This window comes from Bombina bombina, chromosome 2 (genome assembly GCF_027579735.1).
Source record: "Bombina bombina isolate aBomBom1 chromosome 2, aBomBom1.pri, whole genome shotgun sequence".
Lineage (NCBI taxonomy): Eukaryota > Metazoa > Chordata > Amphibia > Anura > Bombinatoridae > Bombina > Bombina bombina.
This window is the reverse complement of record NC_069500.1, coordinates 655,426,016-655,449,053: the sequence shown is the minus strand read 5'-3', so window position 1 is coordinate 655,449,053 and position 23,038 is coordinate 655,426,016. Positions and strand designations below refer to the sequence as shown.

The 23,038-nt window shown below is 43.3% G+C and overlaps 1 protein-coding gene across 1 annotated transcript in view; it reads left to right on the top strand.

The window, feature by feature from the left end:
• Nucleotides 1–21,568, top strand: part of ELAVL2 (ELAV like RNA binding protein 2) — a 657,415-nt gene extending 635,847 nt beyond the window's left edge. The window contains exon 8 of the mRNA XM_053699996.1: nucleotides 21,058–21,568. Coding sequence (XP_053555971.1) covers nucleotides 21,058–21,382 — 325 coding nt within the window. The 3' untranslated portion in view covers nucleotides 21,383–21,568. The remainder of the gene's footprint in view (nucleotides 1–21,057) is intronic.
• Nucleotides 21,569–23,038: the final 1,470 nt, after the last annotated feature.

The window sequence follows — 23,038 nt, the reverse complement described above, 5'->3', positions numbered from 1 at the left end:
TGAAGGCTCAGGGATCGTGGACTCAGGAGGAGAAACTCCTCCCAATAAATTTTCTGGAGTTAAGAGAGATATTCAATGCTTGGCCTCAGTTAGCAACACTGAGGTTCATCAGATTTCAGTCGGACAACATCACGACTGTGGCTTACATCAACCATCAAGGGGGAACCAGGAGTTCCCTAGCGATGTTAGAAGTCTCAAAGATAATTCGCTGGGCAGAGTCTCACTCTTGCCACCTGTCAGAGATCCACATCCCAGGCGTAGAGAACTGGGAGGCGGATTTTCTAAGTCGTGGGGAGTGGGAACTCCATCCGGAGGTGTTTGCTTAACTGGTCCATCGTTGGGGGCAAACCAGAACTGGATCTCATGGCGTCTCGCCAGAACGCCAAGCTTCCTTGTTACGGATCCAGGTCCAGGGACCCGGGAGCAATGCTGATAGATGCTCTAGCAGCTCCTTGGTTCTTCAACCTGGCTTATGTGTTTCCACCGTTTCCTCTGCTCCCTCGACTGATTGCCAAAATCAAACAGGAGAGAGCATCAGTGATTCTGATAGCGCCTGCGTGGCCACGCAGGACCTGGTATGCAGACCTAGTGGACATGTCATCTCTTCCACCATGGACTCTGCCTCTGAGGCAGGACCTTCTAATACAAGGTCCTTTCAATCATCCGAATCTAATTTCTCTGAGACTGACTGCATGGAGATTGAACGCTTGATTCTATCAAGGCGTGGCTTCTCCGAGTCAGTCATTGATACCTTAATACAGGCTCGGAAGCCTGTCACCAGGAAAATCTACCTTAAGATATGGCGTAAATATCTTTATTGGTGTGAATCCAAGAGTTACTCATGGAGTAAGGTTAGGATTCCTAGGATATTGTCCTTTCTCCAAGAGGGTTTGGACAAAGGCTTATCAGCTAGTTGTTTAAAAGGACAGATCTCTGCTCTGTCTATTGTTTTGCACAAGCGTCTGGCAGAAGTTCCAGACGTCCAGGCATTTTGTCAGGCTTTGGTTAGGATTAAGCCTGTGTTTAAAACTGTTGCTCCCCTGTGGAGCTTAAACTTGGTTCTTAAAGTTCTTCAGGGAGTTCCGTTTGAACCCCTTCATTCCATTGATATTAAACTTTTATCTTGGAAAGTTCTGTTTTTGATGGCTATTTCCTTGACTCGAAGAGTCTCTGAGTTATCTGCCTTACATTGTGATTCTCCTTATCTGATTTGTCATTCAGACAAGGTAGTTCTGCGTACCAAACCTGGGTTTTTACCTAAGGTGGTTTCTAACAGGAATATCAATCAAGAGATTGTTGTTCCATCATTGTGTCCTAATCCTTCTTCAAAGAAGGAACGTCTTTTGCATAATCTGGACGTAGTCCGTGCCTTGAAGTTTAACTTACAGGCTACTAAAGATTTTCGTCAAACATCTGCCCTGTTTGTTGTTTACTCTGGACAGAGGAGAGGTCAAAAAGCTTTGACAACCTCTCTCTCCTTTTGGCTTCGGAGCATAATACGCTTAGCCTATGAGACTGCTGGACAGCAGCCCCCTGAAAGGATTACAGCTCATTCTACTAGAGCTGTGGCTTCCACCTGGGCCTTTAAAAATGAGGCCTCTGTTGAACAGATTTGCAAGGCTGCGACTTTGTCTTCGCTTCACACCTTTTCAAAATTTTACAAATTTGACACTTTTGCTTCTTCAGAGGCTGTTTTTGGGAGAGAGGTTCTACAGGCAGTTGTTCCTTCCGTTTAAGTTCCTGCCTTGTCCCTCCCATCATCCGTGTGCTTTAGCTTTGGTATTGGTATCCCACAAGTAATGGATGATCCGTGGACTGGATACACTTAACAAGAGAAAACATAATTTATGCTTACCTGATAAATGTATTTCTCTTGTAGTGTATCCAGTCTACGGCCCGCCCTGTCCTTTTAAGGCAGGTCTAAATTTTAATTAAACTACAGTCACCACTGCACCCTATGGTTTCTCCTTTCTCGTCTTGTTTCGGTCGAATGACTGGATATGGCAGTGAGGGGAGGAGCTATATAGCACCTCTGCTCCTCTTGCAACTGTTGGGAAGGAGAATATCCCACAAGTAATGGATGATCCATGGACTGAATACACTACAAGAGAAATAAATTTATCAGGTAAGCATAAATTATGTTTTTTCTCCATCCCCTATTTTTAAGATGTTTCCTATTGCTGACTCTATCAAGGAGTCTTGGCTGACTGTCCCCAAGGTGTAAGGGGCAATCTCCACTTTAGCTAAGAGAACTACTATTCCCATAGAGGATAGCTGTTCTTTCAAGGATCCTATGGATAAGAAATTGGAGGGGTTACTTTACAAAGATGTATGTTCGCAAGGGTTTATATACTTTACAAAGATGTATGTTCGCAAGGGTTTATAATGGAAACCTGTGTGTATTGCTACCGTCATTAGTACGGCGGCATAATGGTTTGATGCGTTGTCTGATTCTATTCAAACAGACACTCCCCTTGAAGAGATCCAGGGTAGGATCAAGGCTCTTAAATTGGCCAATTATACGGATGCTTCCCTTCAGGTTATCAAATCGGTTGCAAAAATTTCTGGTTTTGCCATACTGGCCCGCAGAGCCTTATGATTGAAATCCTGGTCTGCTTATGTGTCATCTAACTCTAAGCTTTTGGCTATTCCTTACAAGGGTAAGACTTTGTTTGGGCCGGGATAGCTGAGATTATCTCCAACATTACGGGAGGAAAGGGGCATTTCCTCCCTCACGATAAGAGAAATAAGCAGAAGGGATGTCAGAGTAATATTCGTTCCTTTTGAAATTTCAAGGGTAAGCCTGCCTCTCCCTCTACCAAGCAGGAAGAGTCCAAGCCTTCCTTGAGGCCTAACCAGTCTTGGAACATGGGAAAGCAATCTAAAAAGCCTTATAGTGAATCTAAGTCAGCATGAAGGGTCTGCCCCCAATCCAGGACAGGATCTTGTGAGGGGCAGACTTTCATTCTTTGCTCAGGCTTTGGTTCGGGACGTTCAGGATCCCTGGGCAGTAGACATAGTGTCCCAGGGATACAAACTAGAATTCAAGTCCTTTCCTCCCAGGGGAAGGTTTCTGCTCTCAAGATTATCTGTAGACCAGATAAAGAGAGAGGCGTTCGGGACCTCTCCGACATGGGAGTGATAGTTCCTGTTCCAATTCAGGAACAGGGTCTGGGTTTTTACTCTAATCTGTTTGTGGTTCCCAAAAAGGAGGGAACCTTCAGACCAAGTTTAGATCTCAAAAGTAAACAAATTCCTCAGAGTACCGTCCTTCAAGATAGAAACTATTCGCTCCATTCTTCCCTTAGTTCAAGAGGGTCAATTTATGACAAAAGTAAATTTAAAGGCATGTACCTACATGTTCCCATCCACAGGGATTATCACAAGTTTCTGACGTTTGCCTTTCTACACAAACACTTCCAGTTTGTGGCTCTTCCATTCAGCCTTGCTACAGCTCTCAGAATTTTTTCAAAGGTTCTTGGATGCCTGTTGGCAGTGCTTCGATTGTGGGGCATTGCAGTGGCGCCTTATCTGGACGATATTCTGGTTCAGGCCCCATCCTTTCAACAAGCAAGTTCCCACACAGAGATGCTGTTATCATTCCTGCGCTCTTACGGATGGAAAGTGAATTTGGAAAAGAGTTCCTTAATTCCAACTACAAGGGTAGTATTCTTAGGAACCATAATAGATTCCATATTGATGAAGATATTTCTGACAGAGGTCAGAAAATCGAAAATTTTCAATGCTTGTCTGGTGCTTCAATCCTTCCCTCAGCCATCAGTGGCTCAGTGTATGGAGGTAATCGGTCTGATGGTAGCCGCTATCGACATCATCCTGTTTGCTCGTTTCCACCTCAGAACTCTGCAGTTATGCATGCTAAGGCAGTGGAACGGGGATTATTAGGATCTATCTCCGCAAATTCATCTGGATCAGATGACAAGAGATTCTCTTCCTTGGCGGTTGTCTCAGGATCATCTTTCCCAGGGAACCTGTTTTCGCAGACCCTCCTGGGTGATTGTGACAACGGACACCAGCCTACTAGGTTGTGGAGCAGTCTGGGGCCTTTTAAGGGCTCAGGGGACATGAACTCGGGAGGAGTCTGTTCTTCCCATAAACATTCTAGAGCTGAGAGCAATCTTCAATGCTCTTCTGGCCTGGCCTCAGTTGGCTTCAGCCCGGTTTATCAGATTTCAATTGGACAACATAACCTCCGTGGCTTACATCAATCATCAGGGAGGAACTTCGGAGCTCCTTGGTCATGTCAGAGGTGTCCAAGATTATTCAGTGGGTGGACACCCACAACTGCTGTCTATCTGCGATTCACATTCCAGGAGTGGACAATTGGAAAGCGGATTTTTTGAGCAGACAGACCTTTCACCCTTTTCACAGAAGTGTTTTCCACCTTGATTCTCAAAAGCGGACAGCCGGATCTCGATCTCATGACATCTCGTCAGAATGCCAAGCTCCCAAGGTACGGGTCGAGGTCCAGGGACCCTCAGGCGGTACTGATAGATGCTCTGGCGGTTCCTTGGAATTTCAGTCTAGCATACCTATTCCCTCCGTTCGCTCTCCTTCCTCGGGTCATTGGTCGAATCAAACAAGAGAGGGCGTCGTTTATTCACATTGCTCCGGTGTGGCCTTGCAAAATTTGGTATGCAGACTTAGTGGAGATGTCATCTCTCCCCCCCTGGAAACTTCCTCTGAGGAAAGACCTTCTACTTCAAGGGCCCTTCCTTCACCCAAATCTAGTTTCTCTGAAGCTGACTGCTTGGAGTTTGAAAGCTTAATTTTATCTAAGCGCGGTTTTTCAGAGTCTGTCATTGAGACCATGATTCAGGCTCGTAAGCCTGTTACCAAGAAGATTTACTATAAGATATGGCGTAAATATCTGTATTGGTGTGAATCCAGAGGCTACTCTTGGAGTAGAGTTCGGATTCCTAGAATTTTATCTTTTCTCCAAGAAGGTCTGGAAAAAGGTTTATTGGCAAGTTCTTTGAAGGGTCAAATATCTGCCTTGTCTATTTTGTTACATAAACGTCTGGCGGATGTACCAGACGTACAATTGTTTTGTCAGTCCTTGGTCAGTATGAGGCCTGTGTTTAAACCAGTTACTCCTCCCTGGGGTCTTAACCTTGTTTTTAAAGTTCTTCAGCTGGCTCAGTTGGAGCCGATGCATTCTTTAGATATTAAGTTGTTATCTTGGAAGGTTTTGTTTCTTGTTGCTATTTCTTCTGCTCGTAGAGTTTCAGAGCTCTCGGCATTGCAGTATGAGTCTCCTTACCTTATTTTTCATTTGGATAAGGTAGTTTTACGTACTAAAGTAGTTTCAGATCGGAACATTAATCAGATTGTTGTTCCTTCTTTATGTCCTAACCCCCCTTCTCATAAGTAACATCTTCTGCACAACCTAGACGTGGTGCATGCTTTGAAATTCTATTTACAGACGACTAAGGATTTTCGTCAGTCTTCTGCTCTGTTTGTAGTTTTCTCAGGGAAACGTAAGGGGCAGAAAGCTACGGCTACTTCTTTCTTTGTGGCTGAGGAGTATAATTCGCTTGGCCTATGAAACTGCTGGACAGCAGCCTCCTGAGAAAATCACAGCTCATTCTATGAGGGCTGTTTCCTCTTCCTGGGCATTCAAAAATGAAGCTTCTGTGGAACAGATTTGCTAGGCTGCAACTTGGTCCTCTCTACAAACTTTTTTCAAATTTTATAAATTTTATACTTTTGCCTCGGCTGAGGCTTCTTTTGGGAGAAAGGTTCTTCAAGCAGTGGTGCCTTCTGTTTAGGTTCCCTGTCTTGTCTCTCCCTTATCTGTTATCTGTGTCCTCTAGCTTGGGTATTGATTCCCAATAGTAATTAGATGATCCGTGGACTCACTGTGTCATTAGAAAGAAAACAAAATTTATGTTTACCTGATAAATTTATTAATTTATTGACACAGTGAGTCCACGGCCCGTCCTGTTTTTCAAGACAGGAATTTTTGTTATGATATAAACCTCAGGCACCTCTGCACCTTGTAGCTTCCTTTCTCTCCTTTGCTTGACTCGAATGACTGGGGTTTGAGGGAAGGGAGGTGATATTTAACAGCTTTGCTGTGGGGCTCTTTGCCTCCTCCTGCTGGGCAGGAGTGATATTCCCAATAGTAATTGGATGATCCGTGGACTCACTGTGTCAAGAAATAAATAAATTTATCAGGTAAGCTTAAATTTTGTTTTCTTTCTGCGAAACCATCCCGACTCATGTTAACAGCTCCTTAAGCAATCGGCGTTGTCTAACTTCGCTCCGCTGCCTGCTTTCTTCTCTCAAGTCCATGGCGGAGACTGTGTTCCTGTTCCACGGCGTAGATTCCGGTAAGATTGTTTCATTTTACTTTATTCAATGTACTGTAATGTGAATGTTTCCCGTGAGGATATCACCTTGCGTGTTTAACTTATAACATAAGGGTCTCAGTGAGTGTAAGGTTTTAACAGTATGTGTGTTAAAATCTTGTGTTTATAAATTGTAGTTTTGTAGCTGAGATTTGCTTCTAAGGAAAAATGTTAATGAACAAAATCAGCATATTTAATTAAGTGTTGCAAGGGTTCTCATTTAACATGAAAACAAACTGTGCACAGACAAGCAAGTAATATAAATATATGCCCAGCCAGCAATAGACACTTTGAATAATATTTTAGAGTTCAGGAACATGTATACAAATGTATCTGAATGTGAGAACAAGATGTTTGTTTCAAGCAAAACACAGAAATATAGTAGTAGAAGTTCGAGCAAGCAAACAAACAATGTCAGGTAATTCCTTATACAAAAGTTATACTTGCGATTTCAGGCTTGCAAATAGATGCACAACAGAGAGCTGAAATGAAGAGGATTGCAGTCTGTTAAATTGAGGTTTGTTATCCAAATATCCCAGCTGCTTCAGAGATGTTTGTAGATTCACAAAGTTCCTTGTAAGCAGGATTCCTAGCAAGCTGACAGGAGGTCAGAAGCCAGAATGAGGCTGATAGGCACAGGAAATCACTCAGGAATGAATTGAGGAAAACAGCAAATAAATCACTGTTTGAAACAAAAAGGAAACTGAATAAATGTTCCAAAATTCTTATGAAAAGGTAGCCTGATTTGAGGTTGTTAAATCCAGAGTAAGATACAGCTAGACTATTAACAAAATACTCAAGCAATGTCTGCTCAAAGGAAGTGAGGTTAAGTAGCTCAGGAGAGAAAGGGGTGGAGAGAGACAGCAACCTTACAGTGAGTCTCTGTTAGTATCTTGGAATCAAGGGTTAATATCTCCTGAGGGGGGTTTATAATCATGTTATGTTATTCAACCTGCTTATGTGTGAGGTTTCTCCAACATAGGTGTGTCCGGTCCACGGCGTCATCCTTACTTGTGGGATATTCTCTTCCCCAACAGGAAATGGCAAAGAGCCCAGCAAAGCTGGTCACATGATCCCTCCTAGGCTCCGCCTACCCCAGTCATTCTCTTTGCCGTTGTACAGGCAACATCTCCACGGAGATGGCTTAGAGTTTTTTAGTGTTTAACTGTAGTTTTTATTATTCAATCAAGAGTTTGTTATTTTAAAATAGTGCTGGTATGTACTATTTACTCTGAAACAGAAAAGAGATGAAGATTTCTGTTTGTATGAGGAAAATGATTTTAGCAACCGTTACTAAAATCCATGGCTGTTCCACACAGGACTGTTGAGAGGAATTAACTTCAGTTGGGGGAACAGTGAGCAGTCTTTTGCTGCTTGAGGTATGACACATTCTAACAAGACGATGTAATGCTGGAAGCTGTCATTTTCCCTATGGGATCCGGTAAGCCATTTTTATTCACACAGTAAATAAGGGCTTCACAAGGGCTTATTAAGACTGTAGACATTTTCTGGGCTAAATCGATCATATTTACACATATTTAGCCTTGAGGAATCATTTAATCTGGGTATTTTTTGTAAAATAATATCGGCAGGCACTGTTTTAGACACTTTATTCTATTGGGGCTTTCCCTAATCATAGTCAGAGCCTCATTTTCGCGCCGGTATGGCGCACTTGTTTTTGAGAACAGCATGACATGCAGCTGCATGTGTGTGGAGCTCTGATACATAGAAAAGTCTTTCTGAAGGCATTATTTGGTATCGTATTCCCCTTTGGGCTTGGTTGGGTCTCAGCAAAGCAGATTCCAGGGACTGTAAAGGGGTTAAATATAAAAACGGCTCCGGTTCCGTTATTTTAAGGGTTAAAGCTTCCAAATTTGGTGTGCAATACTTTTAAGGCTTTAAGACACTGTGGTGAAATTTTGGTGAATTTTGAACAATTCCTTCATACTTTTTCGCAATTGCAGTAATAAAGTGTGTTCAGTTTAAAATTTAAAGTGACAGTAACGGTTTTATTTTAAAACGTTTTTTGTGCTTTGTTATCAAGTTTATGCCTGTTTAACATGTCTGAACTACCAGATAGATTGTGTTCTGACTGTGGGGAAGCCAAGGTTCCTTCTCATTTAAATAGATGTGATTTATGTCATAATAAATTTAGTAAAAATGATGCCCAAGATGATTCCTCAAGTGAGGGGAGTAAGCATGGTACTGCATCATCCCCTCCTTCGTCTACACCAGTTTTGCCCATACAGGAGGCCCCTAGTACATCTAGCGCGCCAATACTCCTTACTATGCAACAATTAACGGCTGTAATGGATAATTCTATCAAAAACATTTTAGCCAATATGCCCACTTATCAGCGAAAGCGCGACTGCTCTGTTTTAGAAAATACTGAAGAGCATGAGGCCGCTGATGATATTGTTTCTGAAGGGCCCCTACACCAGTCTGAGGGGGCCAGGGAGGTTTTGTCTGAGGGAGAAATTTCAGATTCAGGAAAAATTTCTCAACAAGCTGAACCTGATGTGATTACTTTTAAATTTAAGTTGGAACATCTCCGCGCTCTGCTTAAGGAGGTGTTATCCAATTTGGATGATTGTGATTATCTGGTCATTCCAGAAACACTATGTAAAATGGACAAGTTCCTAGAGGCCCCGGGGCCCCCCGAAGCTTTTCCTATACTCAAGCGGGTGGCGTACATTGTTAATAAAGAATGGGACAGGCCCGGTGTACCTTTCGTACCTCCCCCCATATTTAAAAAATTGTTTCCTATAGTCGACCCCAGAAAGGACTTATGGCAGACAGTCCCCAAGGTCGAGGGGGCGGTTTCTACTCTAAACAAGCGCACCACTATACCCATAGAAGATAGTTGTGCTTTCCAAGATCCTATGGATAAAAAATTAGAAGGTTTGCTAAAAAAGATGTTTGTTCAGCAAGGTTACCTTCTACAACCAATTGCATGCATTGTCCCTGTCACTACAGCCGCGTGTTTCTGGTGCGATGAGCTAGAAAAGGCGATTATTAGTAATTCTTCTTCTTATGAGGAGATTATGGACAGAATTCGTGCTCTTAAATTGGCTAATTCTTTCACCCTAGACGCCACCTTGCAATTGGCTAGGTTAGCGGCGAAAAATTCTGGGTTTGCTATTGTGGCGCGCAGAGCGCTTTGGTTAAAATCTTGGTCAGCAGATGCGTCTTCCAAGAACAAATTGTTTGACATTCCTTTCAAGGGGAAAACACTGTTTGGCCCTGACTTGAAAGAGTTTATCTCTGATATCACTGGGGGCAAGGGCCACGCCCTTCCTCAGAATAGGTCTTTCAAGGCCAAAAATAAACCTAATTTTCGTCCCTTTCGCAGAAACGGACCAGCCCCAAGTGCTACGTCCTCTAAGCAGGAGGGTAATACTTCTCAAGCCAATCCAGCCTGGAGACCAAGGCAAGGCTGGAACAAAGGAAAGCAGGCCAAGAAACCTGCCACTGCTCCCAAGACAGCATGAGATGCGGGCCCCCGATCCGGGACCGGATTTGGTGGGGGGCAGACTCTCTCTCTTCACTCAGGCTTGGGCAAGAGATGTTCTGGATCCTTGGGTGCTAGAAATAGTCTTCCAAGGTTATCTTCTGGAAGTGATTCATCCTGTTCCATTAAAAGAACGAGGGATGGGGTTCTACTCCAATCTGTTCGTAGTTCCCAAAAAAGAGGGAACGTTCAGACCAATCTTAGATCTCAAGATCCTAAACAAGTTTCTCAAGGTTCCATCGTCCAAAATGGAAACCATTCGAACAATCCTTCCATCCAGAAAGGTCAATTCTTGACCACGGTGGATTTAAAGGATGCGTATCTACATATTCCTGTCCACAAGGAACATCATCGGTTCCTAAGGTTCGCATTCCTGGACAAGCATTACCAGTTCGTGGCGCTTCCTTTCGGATTAGCCACTGTTCCAAGGATTTTCACAAAGGTACTAGGGTCCCTTCTGGCGGTGCTAAGACCAAGGGGCATTGCTGTAGTACCTTACTTGGACGACATTCTGATTCAAGCGTCGTCCCTTCCTCAAGCAAAGGCTCACACGGACATAGTCCTGGCCTTTCTCAGATCTCACGGATGGTAAGTGAACGTGGAAAAGAGTTCTCTATCTCCGTCGACAAGAGTTCCCTTCTTGGGAACAATAATAGACTCCTTAGAAATGAGGATTTTTCTGACAGAGACCAGAAAAACAAAACTTCTAAACTCTTGTCGGATACTTCCTTCCGTTCCTCTTCCTTCCATAGCACAGTGCATGGAAGTGATAGGTTTGATGGTAGCGGCAATGGACATAGTTCCTTTTGCGCGCATTCATCTAAGACCATTTCAATTGTGTATGCTCAGTCAGTGGATTGGGGACTATACAGACTTGTCTCCGAAGATACAAGTAAATCAGAGGACCAGAGACTCACTCTGTTGGTGGCTGTCCCTGGACAACCTGTCGCTAGGGGTGACCTCCCGCAGACCAGAGTGGGTCATTGTCACGACCGACGCCAGTCTGATGGGCTGGGGCGCGGTCTGGGGATCCCTGAAAGCTCAGGGTCTTTGGTCTCGGGAAGAATCTCTTCTACCGATAAATATTCTGGAACTGAGGGCGATATTCAATGCTCTCAAGGCTTGGCCTCAGCTAGCGAGGGCCAAGTTCATACGGTTTCAATCAGACAACATGACGACTGTTGCGTACATCAACCATCAGGGGGGAACAAGGAGTTCCCTGGCGATGGAAGAAGTGACCAAAATCATTCAATGGGCGGAGACTCGCTCCTGCCACCTGTCTGCAATCCACATCCCAGGAGTGGAAACTTGGGAAGCGGATTTTCTGATTCGTCAGACATTGCATCCGGGGGTGTGGGAACTCCATCCGGAAATCTTTGCCCAAATCACTCAACTGTGGGGCATTCCAGACATGGATCTGATGGCCTCTCGTCAGAACTTCAAGGTTCCTTGCTACGGGTCCAGATCCAGGGATCCCAAGGCGACTCTAGTAGATGCACTAGTAGCACCTTGGACCTTCAACCTAGCTTATGTATTCCCGCCGTTTCCTCTCATCCCCAGGCTGGTAGCCAGGATCAATCAGGAGAGGGCGTAGGTGATCTTGATAGCTCCTGCGTAACCACGCAGGACTTGGTAGGCAGATCTGGTGAATATGTCATCGGCTTCACCATGGAAGCTACCTTTGAGACGAGACCTTCTTGTTCAAGGTCCGTTCGAACATCCGAATCTGGTCCTACTCCAGCTGACTGCTTGGAGATTGAACGCTTGATCTTATCAAAGCGAGGGTTCTCAGATTCTGTTATTGATACTCTTGTTCAGGCCAGAAAGCCTGTAACTAGAAAAATTTACCACAAAATATGGAAAAAATATATCTGTTGGTGTGAATCTAAAGGATTCCCTTGGGACAAGGTAAAGATTCCTAGGATTCTATCCTTTCTTCAAGAAGGATTGGAGAAAGGATTATCTGCAAGTTCCTTGAAGGGACAGATTTCTGCCTTGTCTGTGTTACTTCACAAAGAGCTGGCAGCTGTGCCAGATGTTCAAGCCTTTGTTCAGGCTCTGGTTAGAATCAAGCCTGTTTACAAACCTTTGACTCCTCCTTGGAGTCTCAACTTAGTTCTTTCAGTTCTTCAGGGGGTTCCGTTTGAACCCTTACATTCCGTTGATATTAAGTTATTATCTTGGAAAGTTTTGTTTTTGGCTGCAATTTCTTCCGCTAGAAGAGTTTCAGAATTATCTGCTCTGCAGTGTTCTCCTCCTTATCTGGTGTTCCATGCAGATAAGGTGGTTTTACGTACTAAACCTGGTTTTCTTCCAAAAGTTGTTTCTAACAAAAACATTAACCAGGAGATAGTCGTGCCTTCTTTGGGTCCGAAACCAGTTTCGAAGAAGGAACGTTTGTTGCACAATTTGGATGTTGTTCGCGCTCTAAAATTCTATTTAGATGCTACAAAGGATTTTAGACAAACATCTTCCTTGTTTGTTGTTTATTCTGGTAACAGGAGAGGTCAAAAAGCAACTTCTACCTCTCTCTCTTTTTGGATTAAAAGCATCATCAGATTGGCTTACGAGACTGCCGGACGGCAGCCTCCTGAAAGAATCACAGCTCATTCCACTAGGGCTGTGGCTTCCACATGGGCCTTCAAGAACGAGGCTTCTGTTGATCAGATATGTAGGGCAGCGACTTGGTCTTCACTGCACACTTTTACCAAATTTTACAAGTTTGATACTTTTGCTTCTTCTGAGGCTATTTTTTGGGAGAAAGGTTTTGCAAGCCGTGGTGCCTTCCATTTAGGTGACCTGATTTGCTCCCTCCCTTCATCCGTGTCCTAAAGCTTTGGTATTGGTTCCCACAAGTAAGGATGACGCCGTGGACCGGACACACCTATGTTGGAGAAAACAGAATTTATGTTTACCTGATAAATTACTTTCTCCAACGGTGTGTCCGGTCCACGGCCCGCCCTGGTTTTTTAATCAGGTCTGATGATTTATTTTCTTTAACTACAGTCACCACGGTATCATATGGTTTCTCCTATGCAAATATTCCTCCTTAACGTCGGTCGAATGACTGGGGTAGGCGGAGCCTAGGAGGGATCATGTGACCAGCTTTGCTGGGCTCTTTGCCATTTCCTGTTGGGGAAGAGAATATCCCACAAGTAAGGATGACGCCGTGGACCGGACACACCGTTGGAGAAAGTAATTTATCAGGTAAACATAAATTCTGTTTTATGGGCTCGTAGTTTGGAACTATGAGACCTTTGGAAGTGACGCAGCCTTTTGGCTGGGCTTGCTTTTTGGAATGTACGGTTCACCCTGTGTCTAGGCGTGGTTACGCTCTGTTTCCCATTTCCACATTCTCTACAGTGTGGCGACTGAGATATTCTAGTCCGCAGGCGTCTGGTCATAGGAGGTGGTGAGTGCTCCAGCCATTGGTGGTGTCAGGTTCCGTTTTGTTTTTTTCTGTTTGTAGTCCATATTTATATATCCTCCATACATTTATGGAGGATGCTGAGACTGCTCATTTCAGATTCAGTTACGGAGGATTCTGATACAGAGACGATTATGATATAAGATTCTGTGTTCGGTGACAAATCCGGTTTGGCCTCGTTGACTCCTGTCAGCCAGTTTTGTTCCATATGCCATATGAGAGTACCCGGTTCATCTGGCTTGGGGAATCAGGTGTCTGCTAAGCCATCCGCCCCTGAGGGTCCTTTCCTCCAGGGGGTGAGTTCCCTACCGATTTCTTTCTCCTTCACATGCGAGTAACCCAGTTTTTGGTTCCTCCACCACGTTTTCACTTTCAGATATTGTTGGCAATTGTTCGTCTGCAGAGTCGAGAAGTTTCTTTGAGAATGTGCTTGAGCCCTATTGTAACCGGGTTTTCCGCCTTAGGGTGGGCCTCTACAGTTCCCCGTGGGTGTACCTGTTCCGGAGTGTTGTTCCTTTCCTTACAGGATTGGGCTCATTAGCGTATTGCTTAGACCTCTTTTACAGTTATTGAATAAACCTATCGTTAAGATATGGGATCTTTCAGTCTGATAATTTGAATGGTCCACCTCATTAGACGTGGGGTTATCTCCTGTTTGTCTTTATTTGGAATCTTTCCCAGTTTTTTTTTTTTTTGGAAGATAGGGCTCCATTTGGCTGGTCCTGCAAGTAGGGCTGTGTCTTGGGCGTTAACCTTCGGGTTGCCTTATATTTTATGTTGTATCCGAAGGGATGTCTTTTATTTGTGTTTTCCTTTGGGAACCGTCTGGGATCGATACTCTTTGTTACTTCTCCGGAAGTTTTTTGGATATGTTAATCCTATGTTTAATAATGTCTGTTTTTGTTTTTCCCCTATGTGGGAGAATTCATACAGCTTGCCGGTTAGGACCCTGAGTACAGGCTGGTCCTGTCGGGTTCATTTGGTTTTGTGGCTGTTCAGACACGTGGCTCTGTTCTGCCGGACTGGTTCGGTTGTAGCGCTGAGTGCTCAAGTTCTCTTTGTTTTTATGTTCAACTAAGCATTCTAGAGGACCTGTGGGTCGCGAGGCGGGAAAGGATTGTTTCAGTCCTTATAGCCTTCAGTCATAGATGACCGGGCAGCTCCGCTGCATCATTTTATTTGACATCTGATTTCATCAGATCTAGAGTTTCCTCCTCCATATGGGGGAGGGCTGGCGGGCGTAACGCCCCGTTAACACTGAGGAGTGGTTTGGCCTTCAATTTTAGGCTTCTGGATGATCCTTTTGGGGCTTTATCCAACAGCTTTTATGGATAGATGTACGGCATGCGGAAGGTTTTCAATTTTTAAACCTGTTGCAAATGTTGGCACCTTAAGGGGGTGCGTAAATGCTGTTTCTAGATACATTTTTTACTCCAGGCCGCCTAGGGTCTGTCTGAGTTATGAGACCTTTGGGTCTTCCCTTGTCTCTGGGTGAGTTAGGTCTCCTTTTGGGGATCTGTGTTCCGGATGTTAGTTGATCCCTGTAGGGATATGCTTAACTCAAGGTTTTCTGGAGTTCTCTTTGCTGTCCGGATTCTCTGGATATGTTCCATTCCCTTTGTCTGTTTTTTTTTTTTTTTTTACCAGTAGGGGTGTTTAGTTCCTGGGTATAGTTGCATGAACTATTAGGTACCCGGACCTGTTTTTCTTCCTGAGTCTTCCTCTTTCTGGGGCGTTGCTCCTGTCCCAGTTTTGGATTATGTTGGTTCTCAGGGCTGGTTGGGGGGCCTCGATGGAAGCTTTGTGTTCTCCTTTTTAGGGACCTGTGAGTAAGTACGGCGGCTTTGGTTGCCTGGAGCGTGCCCTCTGTCGGGGGCTGTTTTGTGCAGTCCGTTTTTGATGACTGCTTCTTTCCTCTTCCTTGCAAGCCCCCTCTGTGTCTTCCTGTTATGGACTCTGTGTTCTTGAACTTGGGATTTCGCCTGGGTTTGTTACACGCTCTTCACAGTCAAATACTTGGGTATTCTATTGGCGGGTGCTGGGAGGACTTTACCTCTTTAGTGCGTTCCATGCTTTCAGGGTGTTGGGGAGACATCTTTTCGGTCTCCGTGCCTGGTATTATCCCAGGTTTCGTCTGGTATAGTCGTGGCCTCTTTCCCTGTTTGGGTTCATTTGGGTCTCTGTGCGTTGAGCCCGCTCTTGGAGGTGCTGTTTTTTGTACTGAGGGACTTTCGGTTTCCTCTGTCCTCCTTTGCCTTGTTCCCCTTGGGGATTTCGGCTGGTTCACTCTATTTGTTAGTGGTGAGTTGGTCGACAGTGTCTCTTGGTGGACTGTTGGCTCAGTCGAGCACGTTTTGCGGTCTCTAGTTTGGCTCTGGACTGGCTGCAAGACAGTGTCACTGGGGCTTTTCCTTGTAATTTTTTCTCTGCTTCGGACGAAGCAGGATTTTTTATTGGGTAGAAGTTCAGGCCTGGTGCTCTTAGTATGGGCCACCTATTGTACCCTCCCGTCTTGGCATTCATTGTCCTCTATAGCTTAGGTATTGTTTCCCAAAAGTAATTAATGCAGCTGTGGACTCTTTCCATTTAAGAAGAAAGCAAATTATGCTTACCTGATTTCCTTTTCTTCCGATGGAAAGAGTCCACAGCACCCCTCCCGTAATTTTATGTGGGGCGTCCTTATATTCTTCTGGCACCTTTTCACCCTGATATTTCTTCTACTGTTACTTGTTCCTCGGCAGAATGACTGGTGGATGAGGGGAGTGGGAAGAGTATTTAAGCCTTTGGCTGGGGTGTCTTTGCCTCCTCCTGGTGGCCTGGTTCTTAATTCCCAAAAGTAATGAATGCACCTGTGGCCTCTCCATCAGAAGAAAAGGAAAATATCAAGTAAGCATAATTTATATATTTATATATATCCGATGGGATGTCTTTAATTTGTTTTTGTTTCCTTCGGGAACCTTCTGAGATTGATACTCTATTACTTTTTCAGAAGTTGTTTTGGACATGTTAGTCCTATGTTAAATTTGTCTGTTTTATCCTTTTTTCCCCTAAGTGGGAGAATTTATGCAGCTTGCCGGTTAGGACCCTAGGTGCAGGCTGGTCCTGTCGGGTTCGTTCGGTCTTGCGGATGTTCAGACACCTGGTGCTGTTCTGCTCGGCTGGTTTGGTAGAAGCGCCGAGTGCTCAGGTTATCATTGTTTTTCATGTTCAACGAAGCATTCGAGAGGACCTGTGGGTCCGTGAAGGATTGCTTCAGTCCTTATTGCCTTCAGTCATAGTTGGCCGGACAGGGGAGTTTCCTGCTGCGTCCCTCTGACATCTGATTTCATCAGAACCTAGAGCCTCCCCCATGTGGTGGAGGGTTGGAGGATTTAACGCCCCTTACCGCAGTTGAGCGGTTTGGCCTTCTTTTTTAGGCCTCTGGATTTGTCCTTTTGGGCTTGATCCAACAGCTTGTACAGGAATAGCTGTCTAGCATGCAGAGTGTTTGCAGTTTGACTATTCTCCTCCCTATGGAGATGGAGTCCTTGCTTGGGGCTTCTCCTGGATACAAAGCGGAAAGGTGGGATTGGTTCCCCCTGGGGTCTTGCTGGCTCCAAGTCAGACTTGTTGGGCCTTTATTTTGATAGATCCTTAGTTTAAAGGCCTTGTTGTCTGTTTTCATTGTCTGGTTGTACTTGTACTCTGTGGGAATGGCTGTGCTATCCTTACACTCGTTCCTGTACCTGTTTCGGGATTCTTGTCCCCCTGTCTTGAATCCCTGAGGCTGGATTGATCCAGCTGGGCGTGGGTCAGCAGGTCAGGATGGCCGATCGGTCTAGGGTGCTGCGTTCGGGTTGCAGTCTCCTCTAGATGTGTGAGCTTGAGTCTATCCTATTAGTTCAGTTTGTAAAAGGTATAGATTTTCCTTTCAACCTGCTCCATTTCAGAAGAGGGTTTACTCTTCCTTCGGGTTCTGAGGGTATACTCTCCTTCTCGGGGGGGCTCGATTGAGGTTTTGTGTTCCCCTTTTTGGGAACCTGTGTTTAGGTCCGGCAACTTAGGTTGCTTGGAGCGTGCCCTCTGTCCGGGAGTTGCTTTTGCGGTCTGTTTCTTGCTTGACTGCTTCCTCTCAAGTACCCTCTGTGTCGTCCGGTTATGGACTCTGTGTTCTCAAACTTTGGGTATTTTACCTGGGTGTATTACACACCTTTTCATGGTTGAATACCTTGTTATTCTATGGTCAGACACTGGGAGGACTTTGCCTCTTCAGTTGCATTCCATGCTTGCAGGATATTGGGGAGATGTCTGTTCTGTCTCTGTGCTAGGTCTTATTCCTGGGATTCGCTTGGTATAGGTGTGTCCTCCTTTCCCTGTTTGGGTCTCTGTGAGCTGGGCTCACTCTTGGAGGTGTTTTCATTTCTATTAGGGGACCTTTCGGTTTCCTCTGTTCTCCTTTGCCTTGTCCCTTTGGGGGTTTTGGATGGTGTCCCCTTCATTTGTGGGGGGTGAGCGGTGGGGGACCGTCTGTTGGGCGACAGTGTCTCCTGGAGGACTGTTGGCTCAGTCGAGTTCGTTTGTGGCTCTAGTTTGGCTTCTGAGCTAACTGTGAGTCAGTGTGATTGGGGCTTTTCCTCTTAAAATGTTCTCAGCTTTGGACGAAGCAGGGTTTTTTTATTGGGTAGAGGTTTAGGCCTGGTGCCCTCAGTATGGGCCGCCTATGTACCCTCCCATCTTGGCATTCAGTGTCCTCTATAGCTTGGGTATTGTTTTCCCAAAAGTAATAAATGCAGCTGTGGACTCTTTCCATTTAAGAAGAAAAACATAAATTATGCTTGCCTGATCATTTCCTTTTCTCCAACATTGGTGTGTCCGGTCCACGGCGTCATCCTTACTTGTGGGAATATCTCTTCCCCAACAGGAAATGGCAAAGAGTCCCAGCAAAGCTGTCCATATAGTCCCTCCTAGGCTCCGCCCACCCCAGTCATTCTCTTTGCCGTTGCACAGGCAACATCTCCTCGGAGATGGTTAAGAGTATGTGGTGTTTAGTTCTTCAAGGGGTTCCGTTTGAACCTCTACATTCCATAGATATTAAGTTGTTATCTTGGAAAGTTTTGTTTTTGGTTTCTATTTCTTCTGCTAGAAGAGTTTCTGAGTTATCTGCTCTGCAGTGTTCTCCGCCCTATCTGGTGTTCCATGCAGATAAGGTTGTTTTGCGTACTAAGCCTGGTTTTCTTCCAAAGGTTGTTTCTAACAAAAATGTTAACCAGGAGATAGTTGTTCCTTCTTTGTGTCTGAATCCAGTTTCAAAGAAGGAACGTTTGTTACACAATTTAGACGTAGTCCGTGCTCTAAAATTCTATTTAGAAGCTACAAAAGAGTTCAGACAAACTTCTTCTCTGTTTGTCGTCTAATCTGGTAAAAGGAGAGGTCAAAAAGCGACTTCTACCTCTCTTTCTTTTTGGCTTAAAAGCATCATCCGATTGGCTTACTAGTCTGCCGGACGGCAACCTCCAGAAAGAATCACAGCTCACTCCACTAGGGCTGTGGCTTCCACATGGGCCTTCAAGAACGAGGCTTCTGTTGATCAGATATGTAAGGCAGCGACTTGGTCTTCACTGCACACTTTTGCCAAATTTTACAAATTTGATACTTTTGCTTCTTCAGAGGCTATTTTTGGGAGAAAGGTTTTGCAAGCCGTGGTGCCTTCCTTTTAGGTAACCTGATTTGCTCCCTCCCTTCATCCGTGTCCTAAAGCTTTGGTATTGGTTCCCACAAGTAAGGATGACGCCGTGGACCGGACACACCAATGTTGGAGAAAACAGAATTTATGCTTACCTGATAAATTACTTTCTCCAACGGTGTGTCCGGTCCACAGCCCGCCCTGGTTTTTTAATCAGGTTTGATGAATTATTTTCTCTAACTACAGTCACCACGGCACCCTATGGTTTCTCCTGTTTTTTTCTTCCTGTCCGTCGGTCGAATGACTGGGGTGGGCGGAGCCTAGGAGGGACTATATGGACAGCTTTGCTGGGACTCTTTGCCATTTCCTGTTGGGGAAGAGATATTCCCACAAGTAAGGATGACGCCGTGGACCGGACACACCGTTGGAGAAAGTAATTTATCAGGTAAGCATAAATTCTGTTTTTTTCTGATGGAAAGAGTCCACAGCTCCCCACCCATAATTTTATGTGGGGCGTCCTTATATTCTTCTGGCACCTTTCACCCTGATATTTCTTCTACTGTTCCTTGTTCCTCGGCAGAATGACTGGGGGATGAGGGGAATGGGAGGAGTATTTAAGCCTTTGGCTTGGGTGTCTTTGCTTCCTCCTGGTGGCCAGGTTCTTATTTCCCAAAAATAATGATTGCAGCTGTGGACTCTTTCCATCAGAAGAAAAGGAAAATATCAGGTAAGCATAATTTGTTTTTTCTAACCGTGCAGGTCCTTCTCAACGATCTATCAGTCTGTAGATATTTTCTACTTGCTATTGACCCTATGTTGTAATCTTACAATACATACTCCTTAGAGGAGTTTTCCTTTTATTAAGGTTGTTGACAAGATTATTTTAAACGTTATTTTCATTTCTAATATAAAATGGTTTTACTTTGCCTTGATGTTTTTTGCACTTGGGAGGTTTGGTTGCCTTTTTTATTGTTGGAGGGGTTTTTTTCACTTGACTTGGGAGTCAGTGGGTTTCTAGCCTCATCAGAGGTTATGGCTGAGTTCAAGAACAGTGACGTCTTCTTGGGTTTCGGGCATGAGATCTTTATGGTTCCGATTGTTGGGCGGCTATCTGGTCCTCCGAACATTCTTTTTCTTTTTGCTTCTGTTGAATCCGCTTCAGGAGAATGGGTTGGTTGCAGGCTGTGGTGCCCTCAGATTTGGGCCGCCTCCTTTTTTGCCCTCCCGTTAGCATTCAGTGTCCTTTGTAGCTTGGGTATTAGTTCCCACAAGTAATGAATGCAGCTGTGGACTCTCCCTGTATTTAGAAGAAAAATATAAATTATGACTTACCAGATAATATACTTTCCTTTGATATATGGAGAAACCACAGCTCCCGCACATGTTCTCCGATGGGCGGCCCTGAATTTAATTTGTTTTCTTCTGGCACCTTTTTTTACCCTAATATTTCTCCTACTGTTCCTTGTTCCCTTGGAAGATTGACTGGGAGGTGGGGGAGGTATTTGGGCCTTTGGCTGGGGTGTCTTTGCCTTCTTCTGGTGGCCGGGATCTGTATTCCCACAAGTAATGAATGCAGCTGTGGACTCTCCCTGTATCGAAGGAAAGGAAATTATCTGGTAAGTCATCATTTGTTTTTTAGTCTGTATATGCCTTTTATTTACTTTTGTAGGTGTTTATATATTTATGCACACATACAGTATATTCTAGTTTATATGTGTAATCTCACATATTTAATAATGTGTTTTTGTGGTAATCTTTTCAACCATTGTGCTGCTGTAAATTGAAAATATGACTTTTTTTTAAAATAAGTTGACACTGATTCATAAATGTGTTCTTGGTTTTCAATTATAGAACTTAAACTATTCACCAACCCACCAATCTGTGTGGTTTTGTGTTCAATCTCACTTGCACTAGCTGCCTAAGATTGTTTTGTTTTATTCTTTGTTTGACTTCAGATTTACTAAGATTTCGCTCATTTAATTTCTAATATCCTTTAAATAGACTTCCATCATGATAATGTTGTTAACATCATACTTTGTGTAAAACTAATTCATAAAATTGTTTTCTCGTTTTTTTTCTTTAGTAGATTCTCTCCGATGATTGATGGAATGACAAGTTTGGCAGGAATAAACTTTCCTGGGCATGCCGGCACTGGCTGGTGCATTTTTGTCTACAACCTGGCGCCTGATGCAGATGAAAGCATCCTGTGGCAAATGTTTGGCCCCTTTGGAGCTGTCACCAATGTGAAAGTAATTCGTGACTTCAATACCAATAAGTGCAAGGGCTTTGGCTTTGTGACTATGACGAACTATGACGAGGCAGCAATGGCAATCGCCAGCCTCAACGGGTACCGGTTGGGCGACAGAGTTTTACAAGTGTCTTTCAAAACAAGCAAAACACACAAAGCTTAACAAGTTTACCCTTACACACAACATGACCATGGCAAGTTGAGAAACTTTGTATGTTGGGAACGTCTGTGTTTGTCAAGGCAAAGTGTGCTGGGGTAAGGGAGAAAGTATCAAAATGATTTAACATTCTTAAACCTGAAATTTTGTTATTACTTCTCAGTTAAAATCTTTTTAAGTTTTGAGATTGACTTTAGGCAACAGAATTTTTTACCTGTCTCATTGCATTCTAATGCCTTCTGTTGTTGAGGGGAACCTTTTTAAAAACAAAAAATTGAGATGGGAAGTATTTTGTTTTGTTTTTTAAACACACTTGCCTCCAAACCTTTGAGTCAAAGGCTTGTTTTTTTTTTGTTATTTTTTAAATAGCTTATTGTTTAAATCTACCAAAAGTATTATTTGTTCCACAATTTATTTTGATAGTTATTTATGAAGTGTACGAACATATTTTTTTTTTTTTTTTTTGTGACTATTTGTCTTTTTGGGTATGGGTGGGCTCCATTATTTAAAAGGAAAAAAAAAACAAAGCCTGTTGTAAGTATACTGGAGAACTTTTCATAAAGCAGTACCTTACCAAAGAGATAAGAACCTCTTTGATGTGGGTTTCAAATAAGAAATAAAAGCATCTATTTTTATAAAAAATAAAAATAAAAAAATTTGGAGAAACTTTTTACTGGTCCTGGAACAAAATATTTTGACTTGAATACTTTGCAAAATCTACTTCATATGACAGCCTTGTGAGCTTTTAAAACTTACCAGGATATTTGTGTGTGATCAGTATTTCTTGGGTGGGTTTCTGGTTTAAGGGTGGGATGGGAAAACTCAGAATTAAAGGGTACTTTGCTTTTTTATGTTATCATTTTTTAATTTATTTTATTGTCTTTTGTAAAAGGTCAGAATCAATGGAACTATTAGGTTCTAGTATTAAAACAGAGCATATACTGGTCATCCTGGTTATTATAATATGTAATATGTTGCTCACATCTGTTTGTGATCTTTTTGGAACAAATACAAATAGAACAAGAAATTAATAATATAGATTATAAGGGAGCTGGCAAGAATATTAAATTGCCAAGAGATTGTGGGAAAAGAAATCTGTTCTTCCTAAACCATTCCCTTCAGATGGAGCTCATGGTGTTTAGTGATGTACTTGCAGAACTGTTTAAGGAAACTTTTTTTTTTTTAATTAAGTTTTAAATAACCTTTTTGTTGGAATTTTGTGTAAGAAACAGAGTTGCACAAGTGGTTGCACTGCAGCACAGCACATGTATGGCTGTTAATTGAAAATATACTGATTGTTTTGTTCAAGTCAAACACCTGAGCTTTTGTGTATTGTAAATAAGACAATAGGTTAATTTCAAAATGACATTAGCTAATTAAATCTGTGCAGCTCAAGGGTGGCTGGCCACTTAGTTGCAGTCATCATTTTGTTGGTTGAGGTTGCTTAGTTTTGTCATTTTAATGACTTTTATGTTGAAAAATCTTTCAGTGTATTGTTTATTTTCTTATAAGTGACTAAACTTTGAATGTTTTGGTATCATTTATTTTTTTGTATTTTTTTTTTTTATATATTAGATTACATTGTTACTTGAAAGCTTAATGCCTTGTTTTGTTAGTCCTGAGGACTTAAATTATATTGAAATGGATTTGTTTCCAGCTTTT